Raw genomic sequence first — 22616 nt, 5'->3', positions numbered from 1 at the left:
TGATGATATTCCAAACATGTATAATACAGTTATGTATCTAACTGATAAAAGTTTATGTGTTAATAGGCCATGTGATTTAAAAACCCATCCCTTGACAGGGATGACAAGAACTAGCTCGTGATTCCTTAGTCGGAGCCAAGAATTTATTGTACAATTAAAAGTTAAGTAGGCCAAAAGCAATGGTGCTTGCTGTGTTTGTCTTCTTTGTCCTGTGAAAGCTTGACTTGATTTAACAACACAATGTGTTCCATGACCTTTTAATTTTCAGTCTCTAAAGAAATCTCTTATCTCTGAGAACCATTTCTTTGGCTTTAAGGTGGGGATAGTATCCCCTCAGTCTCCCCTGAAAGGTACTCTCTCCACCAAGGATTTATCCTGCTCTCTCCCCTCTCCCTCCCTCTAGTAGCAGGTTTTCTCTTATTTTGCTTTTATGCAAAGCCTGCAACTGACAGGCATAGGCTCCAGGGAAGAAAATACTGGTAAGAATCTGTCATCTAATCCGCTCTTCTAAGTTTTCTCAAATATTTCTAATCCATGTTTTTACAAAAAGAGTACTTATCTTTTAGAGATACATACCAAAATAGTTACGAATGAAATAATTTGCTATTTGGGATTTGTTTCAAAATAATTGGGCGGTGGGGGTGGTGAGAAGAGGTGAGGGATATACGTGAAGTAAGATGGGCCACAACTTGATGGCTGTTGAAACCAAGGAATTAGTACCTGAGTTCACCGTTCTCTCCTCTCTACTTCTGCATATACTCGGAGTTTCCCCATAATAAAAAGTTAAACAAAATCCTTCAAGGAAATTGTGAGAGATAACAGAGCTACAGCTAACTAAAAGCAACTTCAAACAGACTTGTGGTTGCCAAGGGGGGAGAGGGGTGGGAGAGGGATGAATTGGGAGTTTGGGATTAGCAGATGCAAACTATCATAAACAACAAGGTTCTATTATATAGCGCAGGGAACTATATTCAATATCCTGTGATAAACCATAATGGAAAAGAACATAAAAGAGAATGTATACATTTGTATAACTGAATCACTTTACCATACAGCAGAAATTAACACAACATTGTAAATCAACTATACTGCAATTTTTAAAAAGTAACTGTATATGAAGATTTCATGTGACATTTTTGTCAAGCAACCTCTGACCATATAAATTAATTCCAATGAGATTTTCTACTAGGTTTCAACAATCAGGTAAGAATAATGCATGCAACTCTACAGCTTTCTTTGTGGTTGAGTAAACAGCAAAAGCAAATGGAGAAAAGTATACAGGTCTAAAAAAAGGGTGGGAGAAAAAGAAAAAAGTCCAGAAGTAAAAGGGTCCATTTTGAAAAGGATTCATTTTTCCTTTGACCTTGTATGAAATAAAGCCACCATTATCACCTCAGACTGATACATTTCCTGCTAATTTGGCAGCGTGTCTTATCCAGGTGCAAATCAACTAATCAGCTGGCCTTTTCCTACTCAGGTCACTGTGTGAAGAGGTAGTTGTTTTTCCCCTTTTCTCCAGTAAGGAGCACATAACTGAAGATCTCATACCTCTCCTGCCCTGCTGTGTCCCATAACTGCAGGTGGATTCTCTGGCCTCTGCCAATGGCTCCATCTGGTCCATTGGCTCTGTACACCTAAAATGGAAAAATGAAAGAGAAAAAGAGAACTTCTGAGAGAACTTCTCACTTTCCTATTCAGTACAACTCCCCTAAGCATCTAAACTTCTAAAGGAAATCCCATCTGGAATACAATCTTATTTGTATTTTATTCCAAATAATCGTCTTTGGGTAACACAATAATTTGTATTAAATGATGTATGCACATTATATATCTTTATAAATATATTACAAAATATACAAGTAATACATAATTTGTATTAAAAAATAATAATCAGCTCCCCTTTCCTCAAAGTCCCCTCAGGTCACTAGTTTCAGGAAATATTACCTTCTCCCCATCCTATCTTTAAAAAGTACTCTTAAAACAATTTTACAGTAAGGACCTCTGAAAATCTCTTCCTCCATCAAAGCAATAAAAACACTGGCAAAAATAGTCAAAATCAACTTTTTCCAAACCCTTAAAATTAACAAAAGCTTGCAACATTCCAAGGAGCACCTATTCAAGAAAAACAGCTGAATATCAGTAAAAATTGTAAGTTTTGTGCTGTTTTAACTTGTCCTATTCCCATTCCCCCTCCCCAGCTCCATTGTAGCCTTGAAAACCAACAGATGCACAACTACAGTAGCTGTGAAAACCATCAGTGCAGCAACCACTGTAGGAAGGAGAGGCAGAACAGGTTTGGAGTTCCCCAAAAGTCTCATCCCCAGAGTAGCGTCTGAAATCTGCCTGTGAAGCTCCATTCCCAAGTCTTGTCTTTATTTTATCCGACTTAGCTTGTTCTATGAGAAAACCCTATCCTTAGACCATTTGTTGAAAGCAATCAGCAGCAATTATTTAACATCACAGCTACCAAAGGCAGCAAGACCAGTTGGACCTAACAAAAATCTAACCAAAAATCTTAAAGATATGATATGAGATGTCCACAGAGAGATTTGAAAAGTTTCAAAATATTCCTTGGAACCTACTAGGCCAGGCTCATGTGCATGGTTGTACATATGTCCAGGAAAGACCTAAAAATGCCCTAATCTCTCACCTTTGGCTGACCTTGAGGCTCTTCTCAAGCAGAAGTGAAGGCTAAGGCAGAGTTGTAAACTGCCTGCAGGAGCATTAAGCAAACATCCCAGAACACACACACAGAGTCCCGCAGAGAAAGCTGAGAGATATACTGGCTCAAGAATTTAAGAAACTTTCTGTCCACTCATTAGCTGACCACTAAGTTAACTAAGCAGAGACTTCAGTAGCTGCACATAACAAGAAATACAGACTTCACAGAATTAGCCCAAGAACATCACAAAACAAAGTGACAACAAAAATAAACGGGAAAAACAAGAAACCCTTGGGAATGGGGAGGAATCTGATTTCCAGAGTTGCTACATTCTATCAATTTAAATGTTCAATTTTCAACAAAATTTATAAGACACACAAAGAAATAGGAACACACACACAGATAAAGCAACCAAAAGAAACCATTCCTAAGGAAGCCCAGATGTTGAACTTACAAGACTTTAAATTAGCTATTATAAATATGTTCAAAGAACTAAAGGAAATCATGTCTAAGGAATCAAAGGAAAGTATGAGAATAATGCCTCACTGAATAGAGAATGTCAATAAAGAGATAGATATTATAAAAAGTAGTAAACAGACATTCTGGAGTTAAAAATTATAACTGAAGTGCAATACTAGAGGGTCTCAAGAGGAGGCTTGAACTGGCAGAAGAAATAATCGCTGAATCTAAAGATAGGTCAATTGAGATCATCTAGTCTAGGCACAAAAGAAAAAAAAAATGAATGAATAAAAGTGAAGAGAGGGAACTCCCTGGTGGCACAGTGGTTGGGAATCCACCTGCCAGTGCAGGGGATGTGGGTTCGAGCCCTGGTCCAGGAGGATCTCACATGCCATGGAGCAGCTGGGCCTGCGTGCCACAACTGCTGAGCCTGCACTCTGAAGCCTGCAAGCCACACTACTGAGCCCGTGCACCACAACTACTGAAGCCCACGCGCCTAGAGCCCGTGCTCCACAGCAAGAGAAGCCACCGCAATGAGAAGCCTGCACACGGCAACGAAGAGTAGCCCCCGCTTGCCACAACTAAAGAAAGCCCAAGCGCAGCAACAAAGACCCAACACAGCCAAAAATAAATAAATAAAATTTTTTTAAAAAGTGAAGAGAGTCTTGGAGACCTATGGAACACCATGAAACATACCAATATATGCATACTAGCAATCCTGTAAAAAAATTTAAAAAAAGGAGAGATAGAAAGAGGCAGAAAAAATATTTGAGGAAATAATAGCCAAAAACTTTCCAAATCTGATGAAAAACATTCATCTGCACATTCAAGAAACTCAATAAACTCCAAGAAGGATAAACTTGCTGATACTGACTAGACATATCACCACCAAACTGTCAAAATCAAAAGACAGAGAGAATTTTAAAAGCAGCACGAGAAAAGTGATTCAGTACATGCAAGGGATCCCAATAAGACTAAGAGCTGATTTATCATCAAAAAAAATGAAGGCCAAAAGGCAGTAGGATGACAAAAAGTGTTGAAAGAAAAAAGACTGTCAACCAAGAATCCTATATCCAGCAAAGCTATCCTTTAAAATTAAAAGAGAAATTAAGACATTCCCAGAAAAACAAAAACAGAAAATTCATTGCTAGCAGAACTGCCCTGCAAGAAATAATAAAGACAGAGCTTCAGGCTGAGATGAAAGGACCCTAGCCAGTAATTCGAATCCATACAAAGAAATAAAGAGCACCAGTAAAGATAACTACGTGGGTCAATATAAAAGACAGTATAAATGGTTTTTTGCAACTCTTTTCTTCCATCTGATTAAAATACAATTGCATAAGTTAATAATCATAAACCTGTGTTGATGGGCACACAGTGTATAAAGATGCAATTTGTATGACAATAACAGTGCAAAGTAAGGGGTAGGAAACGGAGCCACATAAGAGCAGAGTATGGCATTGAAATTAAGTTGGTATTAATCCAAACTAGATTGTTAAAAATTAAGATGACAACTGTAATCCCTAGGGGAACTATTAAGAAAACAATTCAAAAAATATATAGTAAAAAATGAGAAGGGAATTTAAATAGTATACTGGAAAATATCTATGTAACACAGTTGCAAAGAAATAACAAAACAACAGAAAAAAGATAAGATACACAGAAAACAAGTAGCAAAATGGCAGATATAAATCCTACTTTATTAGTAATTATATTGAATGTAAATGTATTAAAGACTCCAAGTGAAAGGCAGGGGTTGGTAGAATGGATTTAAAAACATGATCCAACTATATGCTATCTACAAAAGACACACTTTAGATTCAAAAAGGTGTAAGGAAAAGGATGAAAAAAATATATACCATGCAAACAAGAACAAAGAGAGAGCTGGAGTGGCTACACTAATATGAGACAAAATACACTTGAAGACAAAAAGAGCTACTAGAGACAAAGAAGGATATTTTATAATGATAAAAGGGCTGATTTATTAAGAATACATAGGGATAAAAAGAGAAATAAACAATTTGACAATAATATTTAGAGACTTCAATACTCTTTCAATAATGGATAAAACAAGCAGGCAGATGAACAAGGAAACAGAAGACCTGCAGAACACTGTAAGCCAACTAGACACAATAGACATCTACAGAAGATTTCACCCAACAACTGCAAAATACACATTCTTCTCAGGTACACATGAAACATTCTCAAGGACAGACTGTATGTTAGGTCATCAAACAAGCCTCAATAAATTTAAAAAACTGAAGTCATACAAAGTATGTTCTCTAACCACAATGTGGTAAAATTAGAAATCATTAACAGAAAGAAATTTGGAAAATTCATGAATATGTGGAAATTAAACAATACAGTCTTAAATAACCAATGGGTCAAAGAAGAAACACAAGGGAAACTAGAAAATACTTTTAGATGAATGAAAAGCACAACATACAAAAAATATCAAGTGAACTTAAAGCAGTGCTCAGAGGGAAATTTTTAGCAGTAAACACCTATATTAAAAAATGAGAAAGATCTCAAATCAATAACTTAAACTTCAAACTCAAAAAACTAGAAAAATAAGAGTAAACTAAATCCAAAGCAAGCAGAAGGAAAGAAATAATAAAGATTAGAGTAGAAATAAATGAACTTTTCTTTGAAAAAAAATCAAGAAAATTGATAAACCTTTAGTTAGACTAATCAAGGATAAAAATAGAAGACTCAAATTCTTAAAATCAGAAATGAAAGAAAGGGCAACACTACCAACCTTACATATGTAAAAAGATTATAAAGGAATAGTATGAACAGTTGTATGCCAAAAAATTAGATAGCTTAGAAGAAATGGAGAAATTCCTAGACCCAAACAATTGAAACTAACTCAAGAAAAAATAGAAAATCTAAAGAAACATATAACCAATAAGAAGACTGAATTCATAATAAAAATAACTTCCCACAAAGAAGAGGCCAGGCCCAAATGTCTTCACTGATGAATCTGATCAAATGTTTACAGAAAAATTAACACCAATCCTTCCCAAACTCTTCCAAAATATAGAAAAGAAGGAAATACTTACTTCCCATCTCATTTTTGGAGGCCTATATTATCCTGACACCAAAATCAAAGATACGAGGGGAAAAAAAACTACAGACCAATGTCCACTCTGAATACAGACACCAAAATACTAGCAAGAAGAATCCAGAAAAATATATAAAGGATTATATACCATGACTGAGTAGAATTTATCACGATAACAACAAGATTGGTTTAACATACAAAAATCAATCAATATTGATTTGTAATGGAATAGAACAGTTGTAGAATAAAGGACTAAAACCACGTGACCATTTCAATAGATGCAGAAAAAGCATTTGAAAAAGTCCAACACCTTTCATGATAAAAATGCTCAACAAATTAGGAATAGAAGGGAACATCCTTGACCTGAAGAACAGCATCTGTGAAAAATGCACAGCTTATATTACACTTAATGGTGACTGAATGCTTTCTCCCTAAAAGACAAGACAAAGATGTTCTCTCTCAACACTTCTATTCAACATTTTACTGGAGGTTTTCATCAGGGCAATTAGGCAAGAAAAAGAAACAAAACATACTCAAGTTGGAAAGGAAGAAGTATAACAGAAGATGGGAATTCCGAACATCTATTTCCTATCTTGTATATAGGAAATCCTAAGGAATAAATACACACACAGATACATACACCCCCTACACACACATGTACAGGTTATATTAGAACTAATAAACAAGTTCAGTAAGGTTCCAGTATACAAGCTCAACTTACAAAATAAATTGTATCTCTATACACTGGCAAGGAACAATTCAAAAATAAAATTAAGAAAACAATTTAATTTATAATAGCATAAAAAGATTAAGATACTTAAGAATAAATTTAATAAAAAAGTATAAAACATATTCTGAAAGCTACAAAATATTGTTGAAAGAAATTAAAGAAGATCTAAATAGGAAAACATTCCACATTCACAAATCAGAAGACTTAATAGTGTTAAGATACCAATACTCACCAAATTATTCTACAGAGTCAATGCAAACCCTATCAGAATCTCAGCCAGTTTCTTTGTAGAAATTAACAAGCTGTCCCTAAGATTCATATGAAATTGCAAGGAACCCAAAACAATCGTGAAAAAAGACAAAGTGGGAGGACTCATGCTTCCCAATTTCAAAACTTACAACAGGGGCTTCTCTGGTGGCGCAGTGGTTGGGAGTCTGCCTGCTAATGCGGGGGACACGGGTTCGAGCCCTGGTCTGGGAGGATCCCACATGCCGCGGAGCAACTGGGCCCGTGAGCCACACCTACTGAGCCTGGGCATCTGGAGCCTGTGCTCCGCAACAAGAGAGGCCGCGATAGTGAGAGGCCCGCGCACCGCGATGAAGAGTGGCCCCCGTTTGCCACAAATAGAGAAAGCCCTCGCACAGAAACGAAGACCCAACACAGGCAAAAATAAATAAATAAATAAATAAAATAAAATAAGGTACCGCTTACTTTAAAAAAAAAAAAACTTACAACAAAGCTACAGTAATCAAGATAGTGGCATAAGGATAGACATATAGATAAATGGAATAGAATTGAGAGTCCAAAAATAAACCCTTACCTTTATGGTCAACTGATTTTCAACAAGAGTGTCAAGAACATTCAACAGGGGAAAGAATAGTCTTTTCAACAAATGGTGCTGGGACAATTAGATATACACATGCAGAAGAATGAAGTTGGACCCTTATTCACCCTATACCCAAAAATTAACTCAAAATGGATCACAGATCTAAATGTAAAAGCTAAAACTATTTGCATATCATATATCTGATAAGAACATTTATCCAGAATAAACACACAAAAAAACCTCTTAAAACTTAACAACAAAAAAACAACCAATTTCAAAATAGGCAAAGGATCTGAACAGACATTTCTCCAAAGATGATAAACAAATGGCCAGTAAGCATATGAAAAGGTGATTGTTCCACAATATTCATCATTAGGGAAATTTAAGTCAAACTTGCAATGAGGTACCACTTCACACCCACTAGAATGGCTACAATCAAATAGACAACAAGAAGAGTTGATGAAGATATGGAGAAATTGGAACCCTCATACATGGTTGGTGAGGATGTAAAATTGGGCAGCATCTTCCGAAAAATGTGAAAGTCCCTCAAAGTTAAACAGAGTTATCATATAGCCAGTCAAATCCACTCCAAGCCTATATAAGTATACTGAAAACATAAGTTCACCCAAAAAATGTATATGAATATTAATAGAAGTATGGTTCATAACAGCTAAAAAGTGAAACAACCGAAATGTCCACCTATGGATGAATGGACAAACAAAATGTGGTATACCAATACAACGGAATATTATTTGATCATAAAAAGGAATGAAGTTCTGATACATGATATAACATTATGCAGAAAACATTACACTAAGTAAAAGAAGCCAGACGCAAAAGGCCACATATTGTATGATTCCTTTACATGATAAATCCAAATGAGCAAATCCAGAGAGTAGATTAGTGGCTGGGGGAGGGAAAATGGAAAAATGCTAAAGGATATGAGGTTTCTTTTGGGGTGATGAAATGTTCTAAAATTTGGTAGTGGTGACAGTTGCACAACTGTGAATATACTAAAAACCCACTGAATTGTACATGTTAAATGGGTCAATTTTATATAAATTATATCTCAATAAAGTTATTTTTTAAAAACAAAGTTATAAAATGGGGATTAGTTAATAAATATAATCACAAGCATATAGGGGAGGGGCAAGATAGGGGTAGGGAATTAAGAGGTACAAACTACTATATATAAAATAAATAAGCTATAAGGATATATTGTACAACACAGGGAATATAGCCAATGTTTTATAGTAACTATAAATGGAATATAACCTTTAAAAATTGTGAATCACTATATTGTACACCTGAAACTTATACAATATTGTACAGCAACTATACCTCAATTTAAAAATAATTTTTTAAAATGAAAAAAAAAGAAAAAAAAACAGACTCTCTGGTAGTGGAAGGCTTAGGGTGGATCAGAGGGAATGAATATTTCTGTTCTAGAAGCCAGAGACCATTCATTTTTCCCAGGTAGAATACTCTCCACCGCAGGGTTTTTGTCATTAATCTCCTGACTACTTGTTGACCTGCTTCATGGGAACAGCTGCTTTTTCAGTAAGAAATGTAGTTCCTGGACATACTAACCTCCTGCCTTCCTCCCTACCCCACAATAACTTGTCTTGCTGTCTTTTGAAAAATAAATTAAATAAAAATTTTAAAAAATATCCTCTTCCCTTATTCTGCAGAACCTTGCTGTTCCCTTGGTTACCTCCCAGATCCACATGCCCTACCGCCATTCCCATCCCTACTCCAACCTCACACTCCTGGTGGGATCAATGAGTTCTGCCACTTAGTGTTCCCTATGCAATAGTTGAGGCCTTAATTAAGAGAAAATCCATTAAAAATTATATCAAAAATTGAAGAAATAGCCCACAAAACAGGGGTATGAGGACTCTTTAATTTTAGATTCCAACCTTTGTCCTCCTAATTCCTACAAAGTAAACAAAACAGACAGGCAAATGTTGACTCAGATTATGTTTTTATATAGAAGGATACAGAACTTACCACTCTCTTTTCCCTGAAATCAATGCCGACTGTCGTGATAAATTTGGAGTTAAATTTACCATCTGTGTACTGGTAAAGTACACTGGTCTTCCCTACTCCAGAGTCTCCCAGAGCTAAAAACTTGATGAGGTAATCATAGTCTCCATCAGACATAATGAAGAACTCAGTGGTTCACCTGAAAAATACAAACAAATATATATTTACCAAAAACCAATTAGAAAATATTAGAATCTTCCATGAATAAAATGACTTCCTTTAATATCCAGTTCATCAAGTACTTCTACGTAACACTTATGTGCCTAAGGGTTCTGTGAAGAGAGGATTAGACATTATTCACTATTCCAAGGACTTAATCATTTGCTAGATGAGATGCTACTGAACTTGTAAATAACTAACAGTTTAGGTTAAATTTATTGTGCATATTATAGTACTGTTAAGACAAAAATTCCAAGTGAGAATGAAAATCAAAAAGATAATGGTCACTAAGGCTTATACGCAGATCGTGTAGAACAAGAGTTGACAAAACAAAGAAAGAAAGGAGGAAGGAGAATGTTACAGGAATAACAATAATTCTTAGAGTGCAAGTGGTTCCAACTGCCCCTCCTTTTTCAAAGTCTCCTAGTGCTGCATCCTTGGCTTTTCTCTTTTTACTTGGACATTACTTGGACATTGAGGCAATTTCATTTATCCTATGCATTTTCACATGTGATTATCATTCCTTCAAAGATAATGTTAAGTTCACAAGTAAAACTTGGTTTGCACCTTCCTTACAAATTATTATTGTTACTACATATTAAATCAGATCTTTCTAGAATATCACTGCTCACTTGAGAACTGAGTTCCACCATGAAGGGCTCATTTATCTACATTTGCCTTGGTATTCTACAGGAGATGCTACCAATTCAGCTCTTCAATATTGGTCAGAAGTCTACCTTTGAGAAGAAATATTCTTGGTTTTACAGCAAGACCTAACCATGGTTACTTTTTATCCTTTGCAATCAGCACTTTTCAAGATTTGTTTTTATCCTCTAAATAGATTCAAACTATTCAAAATATCAGTCTGACTAGAAATATAGTCTGTCTCCAGGGAAGGCTTACTTCTTTTTATCCTCCCATTTCTAATACCGATAAACCCTCCTGAAAATCAGAAAAACAATCAGCTATTCCGTTACCACTGACAACTCTACCTGCCCATTCAACATACATATTCACCCATCCACATACACATCATATGCCCTACATTAGACGCTGCTGATTTTCCTCTCATTGTCCCCTTTTCACCCAGCCATCTCCTGCCCAGAAACTTTACCACAATTCTCAACGCTTCCTATAGGATTATTTCTACAGATCCATAAAATTCGTAAAAGCTCAGGCAAGGACATTTATTGATTTTCAAGGTTGCCTCCCCCACCCTATCCTCAATTTGGTGACTCACCTTATGCTCAAAAATCCTGAATTCTGATCCCCAAGAGCTGCTGCAGTGACTTCCACAGAGTCCCTTAGTGCAGAGCTGTGGCCTCACATTCAGATATGGCTGGTCAGTCGACAAGGGCAAAGCCTCTACAAACATTTGGCATTCTATTTGCACACTATAAGGAGTGACACTGTACAGATGATGGCTTTCCTATGTTATAGCTTCTGTACTCACAGGTGCAGGTTGCCAGTATTAATGGTGTGTAACAGAATGCCTCTCCAGAAGATGACCACTTGGGTACAAATAAAGATTCTAGTATGTTTTATCACAGCATCTCACTTGGCTCCAAGTTATTCATAAATAAGAGCTAAGAATTGAAAAGTAGGTCCAGATAACATTGAATCATTTTTGGGGGGGGCTCCCCTCCAAATAAATGAGGAAGCAGAAAGCAACTCCAAATTCTGCAAGGAGAAAGATGCAAGAAGTCGCTGTGGCTACCTTATTTCCTCTTTATTTTTATTTTGAAAGAAGTTGGTCATTTTTATAACTAGTTTCTGTATCATTTCAGGTACAGGAGAAAATGTTGTCACCAATGGCATACTCTTCTAGAATTCTCTAAACCTACTTGAATGGAATTCAAAGACAGATGAACCTATCTCTGCTGCACCAAAATTTAGTATGTTTAGTTATCATGGGAGAAGAATTACACAGGTAAGTCTACAAATGATCTTCATGGGTTTTGTCTTCTATTCGTGATGACAGCAATATATAACAGTTTGTTCCCAAACCAAACCATCATAAAGGAAGTGTTAACAAACAAAATACCACAACTGAAGGTATTGATACCACCATTGAAATTAATCATATTTTACACTCTTCAGACTGTACCTTTAGATAATTATCTGCCTTGCTGACCTGAAAATAAATGCTCAGACCTTCCATTTTCTGGGTTCAGTTTGCTAAAGAATGAAACAGAACCCAGAGAGTTTAACTCATTTGCACAGTCTAGAACATGTGTCTCCTAACTTCAAGTCCAATGTCCATTCTACCTCAAGCTTTGTGGCCATTACTCAAGTTTTTACAAATGGATGTTGGATTTAAAAGTGACCAGGTATGATATCATACAAGGTAGCCTAACAGGAAACATGTGACTTCTGAAGTCAAGCAGAGCTGGATTGGATTCTGTATCTCCCACATACTGGCTACTCAGATGTTTTTCAGTCTTGGATTTTCAGGTTTCCATTCCATGAAAAAGAAGATAATGTACACTACTTCACACCATTGTTCTAAGGATTGAATGAGATACTCTTTGTGGAGTGCCCAGCACAATGCTTGGCATATGCTGGGTACTCAGTAAATGTTGGCTCACTCTCTTCTCCCCATTCTGGACAGATCAGACAGGCTCTGAAGACCTAGAACAATTTCTAAAATTGCCTCTGGGCAGCTCAAAACATGTATTTCTGGCACAAAAGATTGCTGACTGGCTCAGAGTAGTTTACCGAGTCAGCACACATCACCTTCTTTCTTGGCTGGTTCAAACCATTTTCAATTAATTTTAAGTAGATATGTCAATTTCAAAAGAGTTATGACCAGCTTAAGAACAGGTTTAAATTGTATAAAACACTCTGATCCATACTAAAAAATTCATACTTGTTCAAAAGGATCTCAATGATTCATTCTGGTTCAGAGTGAAAGAGTTAAGTTCAAAGACATTCTACCTACAGAACCATTTCTGATTGATCTAAAGCCACTTTGGCTAAAACCACATGTATCTAACGAAAATCATTTAGGTCTGGTTTTAAGAGCTCAAATTGCTTCACACTGGTTTTAGCTAGCTCAAATAAGCTCTGACCTGGACAAGCAGGTTCTGACTGGCTCACCTAAGGTTTGATTGGTTCAGAGCATATTTTACTGAATCAAGCTAGTGCTGACCAATTAAATCTATCTCCAACTGGGTCATAGTTGCTCTAATTTTATCAAACTGCTTGTAACTAGTTCAAGGTAAAAACTGGCTCAAAACAGTCCAAGTTGACTGATCAGATGTTCAAACAGTTCAAGACTAAAAATGTAAAATGATACTCAGAAGCACCAAAAGCAATGGTTTGGTGCTTTAAACTTACACCAAACCAACAAACTTAAAATTTTACTTATAATTACCCCAACTGTAGACAATCTGTGCTCAAATATTTATCTCCACCACAGTATAGTCTCTTTCTACACTTGAACAGCTTGTACGTGTTGGAGTACAGTAAACAGGTTGGGAGAAGGGATACTGGCAGAGGAGAATACGATAAACAACAGGGAAAGGTATGATGAGTGACACAGGCTTCCTTGGTTGAGAACTCACCTCCTACCTTATCTCAAGGACCTGGCAGCAAAACACTGATCTGTGATCCAACAATAAAATAGAGATTTCAGCTGGGGGGAACCTTTAGCAAATTGGGATGCTATTTAGAGTTTGCCCTAAGTTGGTCACAATGACCAGGCTGGTCTGGGTTAACAGAGACCAGAATTCTAAAGAGTAAGGAAGCTGCTAGGAAATAAAAGTATTCAGGGAACAGGCAGGTCTTCAAATTGTTGACAGAGATTTTTCAGGGTATTGGTGGTGACAGGTTCCTTATCTGAGCTTACAGTCAGTTAGTCAAAGCCTACAGTTAATGGAATCATTCCATCTTTCAGGAGAAAATAATTCTAGTCCACAGCAGACTACAATCCCAAACCCATCCTGCAGTCCTATATGTGGTTGTCTCGCCACCGCTTACCACCACGAGGTAAAGACAACTAAATGTTAAGTTTCAGCTTCTGGAAGGTCTTCACGTAGAACCATCTTCATATTATTAAAAATTATTTTTGGGACTTCCCTGGCAGTCCAGTGGTTGAGACTTCGTCTTCCAATGCAGGGCGTGAGGGTTTGATCCCTGGTCAGGGAACTTAGATCCCACATGCCTCAGGGCCAAAAAACCAAAACATAAAACAGAAGCAATATTGTAAAAAATTCAATAAAGACTTTTAAAATGAGCCACATTAAAAAAAAGAAAATCAGGGCTTCCCTGGTGGCATAGTGGTTAACAATCCGCCTGCCAATGCAGGGGACACAGGTTTGAGCCCTGGCCCTGGAAGATCCCACATGCTGCGGAGCAACTAAGCCTGTGCGCCACAACTACTGAGCCTGCGTTCTAGAGCTCACGTGCCACAACTACTGAAGTCCACGTGCCTAGAGCCCATGGTCCGCAACAAGAGAAGCCACCGCAATGAGAAGCACGCGCACTGCAACAAAGAGTAGCCCCCGCTCACCGCAACCAGAGAAAGCCCGCGCACAGCAACGAAGACCCAACGCAGCCAAAAATAAAAATAAAAAATAAATAAATTTATTTTTTAAAAAATAAAAAATTTCTTTAAAAAAAGAGTATAAACATTTTTTAAAATTTTTTAATTAAAAAAAAATAAAAATTATTTTTGCTTTTTATTTTTGTTACTCAAGTACTGAGTGCTGTTTCTGGAACCTGTTCTTCAGGAAAAAAAAAAAAATACTCCACTCCCCAATTATGGAAATAACAGATTATTTTTATGTTGGCATTTTAGAGCAGACAGGGAAACAGTAAAAATACACAATGCAGAATCTGGGGCACCCAGACAACATTTTGTGCACACAATTTCCAGCAAGCACTCCATCCTATTGATGCTCGGGAAGCTAGTTCATCAAGGCCTCCCAATTGCACTACTCTTGCTAAAAATAAGTAAGATGCCCACATGTCAGGCACTTTACATGCATTAGTGTAACAGCCCTCATCACAGCCCTAAAGGCAGGTGATACATACATCACACACACTTCCTCCCTCGGAAGAATCTCGGTGCCAGTCTATCATGAATGCCACAATGAAAGGATGAGGAAGTGGGTCTTGGGCAGTCTCTCCACATATTAACATGGGCTCAATTCCAATGAATTGTTGAGAGACATAAAAAAAGTGGAAGTTAAGAGCAAGGACTCTAGAGTTGAATCACCTGGCTATGAATCCAGTCATGTCACTTTAGAAAATTTAATGCCTTTTGCCTCAGGATCCCCATCTTAACAATGGGAATGATAACCTATTTTATTAATACTATCATGTATCTGCTTTCTTAACTTCTTTAAAAGTGGGGTGCATCTTATATTTCACAGTCTTACAACCCATGACATCTTGCAATTGTTATTAAATAAGGTGGCACTGGAAATACAGTTGTGTGAAACCTTTCATTAGCAACTTCTAAGCAAAATCAAGAATGCAGCATCAACACATTTTAGATTCAACGGAGCACAACAGCAAACCTATCTCAGAGGGCTGTTGTGAGGATTGAGTATACATACAAAGTTTAGTTTAGAACAGTGCCTGGCACACAGTAAGTCCTGTAATAAGTATTAACTGCATTTAGCATGGTCAAGCAGTCTAGCTCCGAAGGGTCAATACAAAGGCAATATTCTTTCTTAGAAATGAAGAAAGAACTGAATCCCTAATCGAAAAATAAGATTAAAAAGAAAAGACTCTATGGAGATGTAATGGCCTATATGGGAAAAGAATCTTAAAAAAAAAAAAAGAGTAGATATATGTATATGTATAACTGATTCACTTTGCTATACACCTGAAACTAATACAACATTGAAAATCAACTGTATTCCAATAAAAATGTAAAAAATAAATTAAATTAAATTAATTTTATCAAAAAAAAGAATCTATGGAGAGCACTTGAACCTAAGGTCACTTCTTTAAACACTGTACCTCCTGGAGGAAGTAGCATCTAAATACCTCAAGGAAATGTCTTCTAAAAAGTCAAGAATGCCCTCAATTTGAAACAGGCAAAAGATTTTCTTATTCATCTCACATCTATCTCTCCTCCTTACACAAATATTTTTTCAAAGTGATCTACACCCTCACTCTCAACAGATTAACAACAGAAAGCAAGGAACACCTACTTCCTCAACATATACCATGTGGTGATAATTGCCTGGTGAGAGAAAGTCAATGATCTTCTTCCTTATTTAAAAAATAAAATATATTTTAATTGCTTTTCAGGAAATAAGATAGAAGAAATTGATTTTAGTTAAGTGCAAAGGGGAAAGCTCTCTCTCTCTCTCTCTCTCTCTGTCTCTCTCTCACACACACACACACGCGCACACACACGCACACACACACACACACACACACTATAGCCCAAATTCTCCATGAAACTTCCTATTAAATTCAGTCATAGATTCCAGCCTTATGATCCCCAATCACTAGGCAGAATCATTCAAAATCTACTCCAGATAAGCCAGTTTTTAAAAGCCCAATTTTCCCTCTATCAACCACATTTAACACAGAGGGTAAAAAAGCAGGGAGGGATAATATTACCTGAACAACTACTATGTGTCACGAATGGAAGTAGACATGGTTCTATTTTATCATCCTTAAGCGGAACTTAATGTCTGGGTAAGACATAAAGGGAATGTTGTTTTCTTACTGTGGCGGCCAGTAGGCTTGGGTTCAAATTCTGGACTCTTCTTGGTGTGACTTGGTCCAAGTTCTTCAAACTAAGTCTCCTCTCTTTCAACTACAAAGTGGAGATAACATTACTAACCTCACTGGGTTACTTTAAGGATGAAGTGACATAATCCACAGAAAGTTTTAGCGCATTGCTTGGTTTGTGTTAAGTGTTCAATAACTGAAACTTCTTTTTAGCAATACTGTTACTAATGTATAGCCTCATCAAGTTCTTATTAGGCAAGGCATGTAATTTTATAACCTATTCTTAATGTAACCAGTACCTGAACCTTTAGAAAAAATAGAGAAAGAAAGTCAATTTAGGTGCAATCATTTACGAGGTCTCTATCACAAAAGCTACCTTGGCATTCCAATCTAACAATGAGTTTTAACTGGGTGATTTTTGGCAATTTTAGAGCTAGAGTGTTCATCATAAAAGCATTTTATAATGGGGAATTCCCTGGTGGCCCAGTGATTAAGTCTCCTCGTGCTTCCATTGCAGGGGGCCTGGGTTCGATCCCTGGTGGGGGAACTAAGATCTCACAAGCCGCGAGGAAAAACCAAAAAAAAAAAAAAAAAAAAAGGCAGCATTTTATAATGTACCAAGATATGAGTAGGGGCAACTTGTGTTTACAGGATGAGCCCTGGCTACAACTGTCTTGGATCACTGCAATTGCTATACCCTGAAGTGAAATACATTTACTTTCACTGCAAAAGCAAGATGTGTACTGCCCAGGAGTGGGGCTCCCCATTTCCACAAAAGGAGGTAGCCTCTGCCCTCTGTGCACGAGACCTTCCTCTTCTCAATTTCTGATCTAGTGTGATACGTTTCTGCCCTCCTGAATAGGTTGACATAGAATAGATGAAATTATAAACAAAGAGCTTATCTTGTTTGTGCAAAGATCTTAGGTAGAGAGAAGTAAGTAGAAATGTAATGGCTTTGAAGAACAGACAGAAATTGGAATCTGTTTCATAGTAATATAATAGATCCACCCTTAACACTGAGAAGAGAGGTACATAGCTAAAAATTGACAATCTAAATTTACATACAATTTGGCTTAATATTTATAAATGTGCCTGTTACACAGGAATATTCCATTTTCCCCAATTACACAAAGTGAAAAGACTAAATTATAGTATTCGATGATATTCCAACATAGCAAGTTATTCAGAGAAAAAATAAAATCATCTACAAACACTGTTGAATTAAATATACATTCCCAAATACTGCCAGGACATCCAAATATACCATTTGTAAAAGCATCCTTCAGCCATTTGCAATTCCTTATGAGTATTAAAGAGAAAGACGAGAATAAAGAAAAAATAAGCAGTCTCAATCCAGGAGTTGACCTACTATTTCTGAAATGTTATCATCACCTCAGTAGGTGACTAACATAAGCCAGTAGTCAAATAATACAAGTAACTAAGCATTAAGAAAGAAGGGGGCACTGGTATGATTCTTGAAAGTAGAAAATGTTCTTCTGGAAGACCACTGTCAACTACTCAAATGAGATACTGGCTTTTTTGTTTTTTTAAGATATGGAGATCATCGATTCATTTATTCAAAAGACATTATTTGCTGCCCACGCCTCTTTTACAATCAGAATATAACTGTTTACAGAAATTTATGGAAAGTAAATACTGGGTGTTATTTACTTACAGTTTGTGACAAGTACATCTTATTTTATAGACACACGGTAATAGGAAAAAAGGCGTACTACAGAATCTGTCCTTTGTAAAATATAGACAATACAGTGGCAATAGGAGTGGCTGTTTGGTTTGCTGAGTAATATCTCAAATAAGGTGAAAGTAGCCCCATAATGGCCACAACCACATGTCCCTGCAATGGAATGTCCCACCCATGGCTAAATGTGTTTCCTAATGACACTGTGAAGCAGGAAATTCTTGGAGAATTCTTGGAATTCTCCAAGAATTCCACAGAAGTGCAAAACCTGTAAAGTCTACTCCCACTCAGTGGTTGCTTTTTGTGAGCACATAGAAAACAGTAAGACATAGGTGTTGGAGTCAGGGTCTCCTCAATTCAAACAGGGGACCACCACCTACCGGTGTAAAGTGAGTAGCAAAATACATGATGGAGATCAATATATCGTAGCTGTTCTTATGACTAAGAGAAATTAAGGTTTGAACACTGACCTTATGGCATCAAGACTGGTGCTTTTTCCACTATTCCTTAAGAGGGACACTGAACCTAATAAATCTCCTAAAGAATGGAGTAAAACTATTTTCCGAAAATGAAAAAGGAGGAGCGACCTAAGCTACCTGGAAGGTAGCTGCAAGACCAACTGATTCATAGAGAGAATTCTGCTATTAAGTTCTGAAGAGGTAGAAGTGAAGAGCCTTTGGCTGTGTCAGAGTGATGCCAAACTCCTGGGCCCAAGACTCAAAGGTGGAAATATTAGGAGTGACTGTGCTGTTACCGCAGCCAGGGCTGGAAGGATTACAAATCAAGGAGCACTCAAAGGGCTTGAAATTGAAAAGTGCACTTCCATGAATTGGGAGATTGGGATTGACATGTATACACTGATGTGTATAAAATGGATGACTAATAAGAACCTGCTGTATAAAAAAAGAAAGTATAATTCAAAAAAAGTGCATTTCCAAGGTTGCAAAACATAGAACACCTTTCCATTTATGACCTAGAAATGGAGTCAGGGATTCTTGCCAAGCCTGGGCCTCCCAGAATATGCGAGGGTTGTAAGGCCTCCGACCAACACAACCTAGCTGCCCTCTTGCATCTCACCTGCCTCAAAGTTCTTCATGTGCTGCAACACAGGAAAGATGTTGATTTGTCAGAGGAAATGCACCAAATCAAGAAGAGAATCACTTCACTTTGTGATGGAGCAATGATGCTTCTTTCATTCCAAGAAAAATTTTAGGATGGAAAAACAATTGTGAATTAAAAGAATCAAGACCTGTTGAGGATGCCTGTCCAAATAATAAAAACAATTAGATTAATATCCCTGAGTTGGCAGTAGCTGGGGAGGAGAGGGATTCCTTTATCATTGCCTTTTTTAAAAACTAGAATGAGTACTCTATATTTATTCACCCCGTAGAGACACTGTGTCCAGAATATACCACCACCCTGCCTTTCCAGACCCAATCATTTGCATACCAGGATATTATTTTCACTGTTGTTTTGTAAGGGTGACTTCTACAGTGTACTGTAACCATTTCCCTGACTTCTTAAACAAAGGGCATAGACCATACCTCAACTTTTCTGTGATGAGATACTGTAACTGTATACTTGCAGAAACTGTAAATGGTGAGGGCTCCTATCCCACACACCCTACTCTGAAGGCTAAGATGAAGCATCAGTTTGGCACACAGATACTTACAAAGGCCACTAAGATGCACCAGACAGGGCTTCACCTCTCCCTCGTCCTGCCTACACCACAGCCTCACCCGCGCTGACCACACCAGGGCACAGCTGTTCTCCACCCCCAGGGATATGCTTCTCAGGTGCAGTCTGGCTTATGACAGCACACAGGATTCCATCTCTTCACAGCTAGTTTTCTTTTTTTTTTTTAATAAATTTATTTATTTGTTTGTTTTTATTTTTGGCTGTGTCGGGTCTTTGTTGCTGCACACAGGCTTTCTCTAGTTGCGGCGAGTGGGGGCTACTCTTCGTTGCGGTGCACGGGCTTCTCATTGTGGTGGTTTCTCTTGTTGTGGAGCACAGGCTCTAGGCACGTGGGCTTCAGTAGCTGTGGCACGAAGGCTCTAGAGCACAGGCTCAGTAGTTGTGGTGCACGGGCTTAGTTGCTCCATGGCACGTGGGATCTTCCCGGACCAGGGCTCGAACCCTTGTCCCTTGCATTGGCAGGCAGATTCTTAACCACTGCACCACCAGGGAAGCCCCATGCACAGCTGGTTTTCTTTCCCATAGTCTCCTATCCACCCTACAACACCCCCATGTTGGGTTCTAACAGTCCCACTTCTATCCATTACCCTGAGCCTCTCTACTCTTCCTTGTCCCTCATCTCCACGTACTCTTCCCAAACTCCAGTTTGTGTGTGCAAAAACTGACCTCACACCAACAACACCAGTCCATGAATACTGGTGCTTTCCTTGTAACAGTGAGCTGCTATATCAATTTCAAGGTACTGGACTCTCCTCCATAAGCTCATTTGCTACTCTGTCTTCAGGGACTTCTGCTTTTCCAATAAGGAAAGTTTCCCCCCAGCTAAGTCTGGGAACAGAGCCATTTCAGAAACCCAAGTGCTTCTCCACTGTGCCAGTTTGGGGCTTACCATATACTGATGAAAAGGCAGCATACTGACACAAGTTAATCATGAGTTTAAAAAACTAGTGTCTGAGGACTTCCCTGGTGGCGCAGTGGTTAGGAATCCACCTGCCAATGCAGGGGACACGGGTTCGAGCCCTGGTCTGGGAAGATCCCACATGCTGCGCAGCAACTAAGCCCGTGCACCACAACTACTGAGCCTGTGCTCTAGAGCCCGCAAGCCACAACTACTGAGCCTGCATGCCACAACTACTGAAGCCCGCATGCCTAGAGCCTGTGCTCTTCAACAAGAGAAGCCACCGCAATGAGAAGCACGTGCACCGCAACGAAGAGTAGCCCCCGCTCGCTGTAACTAGAGAAAGCCCACACACAGCAACGAAGACCCAACGCAGACAAAAATAAATAAAAAACAAATAAATTTATTTAAAAAAACTAGTGTCTGTAAATATTCTACCATGTGTTAACTTAGTTCTTTTAAAAACAGTAAAATAGGCTCAGAAAAATCAAACTGTTTCCTGATGTTTTAGCACCACAAAACAACAGTACTAGGATTCTTAGCCTCTCTCGTTTGGTGTCAATAAGCTCTAAACAGCCAGCTATAGGTCTTCCTGGTCCTCGATCAGGTCCACTCTCTCCATTTAATATACTTACAATACATGTTTAACTGCTCCCTAAATATCATATTCTTTAATAGCTGAATCAAAAGGAAAGAAGAGAAACTCACCTGTGGTGCAGGTCCAATCTGATATACTTCCTATTGATTCTTGCCCCGTTCCACCTATGCAGTAGGCAGTCTTAGCAGGGACTGTTTGCATTTCTATCAACAGCTGTTTATAGACTAGGGCGTGCCTTGGGTTTACTTATGCAAAAGAGGACTGAGGTACTTGCAGCCATCCAGCCTATTTCTAAATCAGCCTGTCAGATCACAGTTGGCTTTTTTGCGATTGTTGTTGTTTTTTCTAATTTTATTACCTTTGAATCAGTAAATGCTGCCTAATATCAAATTTGGGGGGATTTGTTAAGTTTTACGAATGTCCCCTGGTTGCGTAAAAAGGATCTGTATTCCCTGTTTGTTGTATGCAGAATTACGTATGTACTAGTTCAAGCTAGTTAGTTGTATTTTTCAATCTGATATATCCTTGTTTATGTTTTCCTACTTCACCTGTTAGGTTCCGAGAAAAATATTGGATCGTATTTATTTTTAGAAAATAAGCACAAGACAATGTCTTAAATGAGATGAATATAACGCATCATAAAAGAATAAGGCACTGCAGTTCTTATTAGAGAGGCCTCAAGTCTGTGGAACTCTGGGACCCATTGAGGTTCTTTAGGAGTCTATAAACTTTTATTCAAATGTCCTTTTTCCTTTATTGTTATTTTTTTTTAACTGGAATAAAAACTTACAGTCAAATGAGTTATGTACCACATTTAGAGACCTCCAAATTGTTCACTTACTGCCTGGCTAAGTTATTTGCTTCTGCCTTTAGTGCATACATATTATTTGGAATTCTTATAAATGTGTCATTAATTGAGAAGGCTATAATTTGCACTAGGCGTTTGTCATTCTCTTTCCTTTTAAAAAAAATTTGGAATGGATTCACATGTCCACTCTTGTGAGAATATTTAAGGAAGCATATGTGAGCCACACTCAGTAAATGACAGCAAGGCTCAGGCACATCTGTTCAGCACATG

General features: G+C 37.8%; 1 protein-coding gene across 6 annotated transcripts in view; it reads right to left on the bottom strand.

Annotated features, from left to right (window-relative positions):
- The window catches only part of RAB27A (RAB27A, member RAS oncogene family), a 71153-nt gene that overhangs the window by 15787 nt on the left and 32750 nt on the right, over nt 1–22616 (bottom strand). For 4 of the 6 annotated variants that reach the window (XM_007194914.3, XM_007194909.3, XM_007194910.3 and 1 more), the window contains 2 exons: nt 9752–9926; nt 1549–1634 (listed from right to left, as the gene is read on the bottom strand). In XM_007194914.3, coding sequence (XP_007194976.1) covers nt 1549–1634; nt 9752–9904 — 239 coding nt within the window. In that variant the 5' untranslated portion in view covers nt 9905–9926. Of the gene's footprint in view, nt 1–1548; nt 1635–9751; nt 9927–16531; nt 16554–16640; nt 16731–22616 lie in introns of those variants that run through there. The other 2 variants (XM_057544540.1, XM_007194912.3) reach the window with 2 other exon arrangements.

This window comes from Balaenoptera acutorostrata, chromosome 3 (assembly GCF_949987535.1).
Source record: "Balaenoptera acutorostrata chromosome 3, mBalAcu1.1, whole genome shotgun sequence".
NCBI lineage: Eukaryota > Metazoa > Chordata > Mammalia > Artiodactyla > Balaenopteridae > Balaenoptera > Balaenoptera acutorostrata.
Note: the sequence above shows the minus strand (reverse complement) of the source record. Positions and strands in the feature narration are given on the sequence as shown.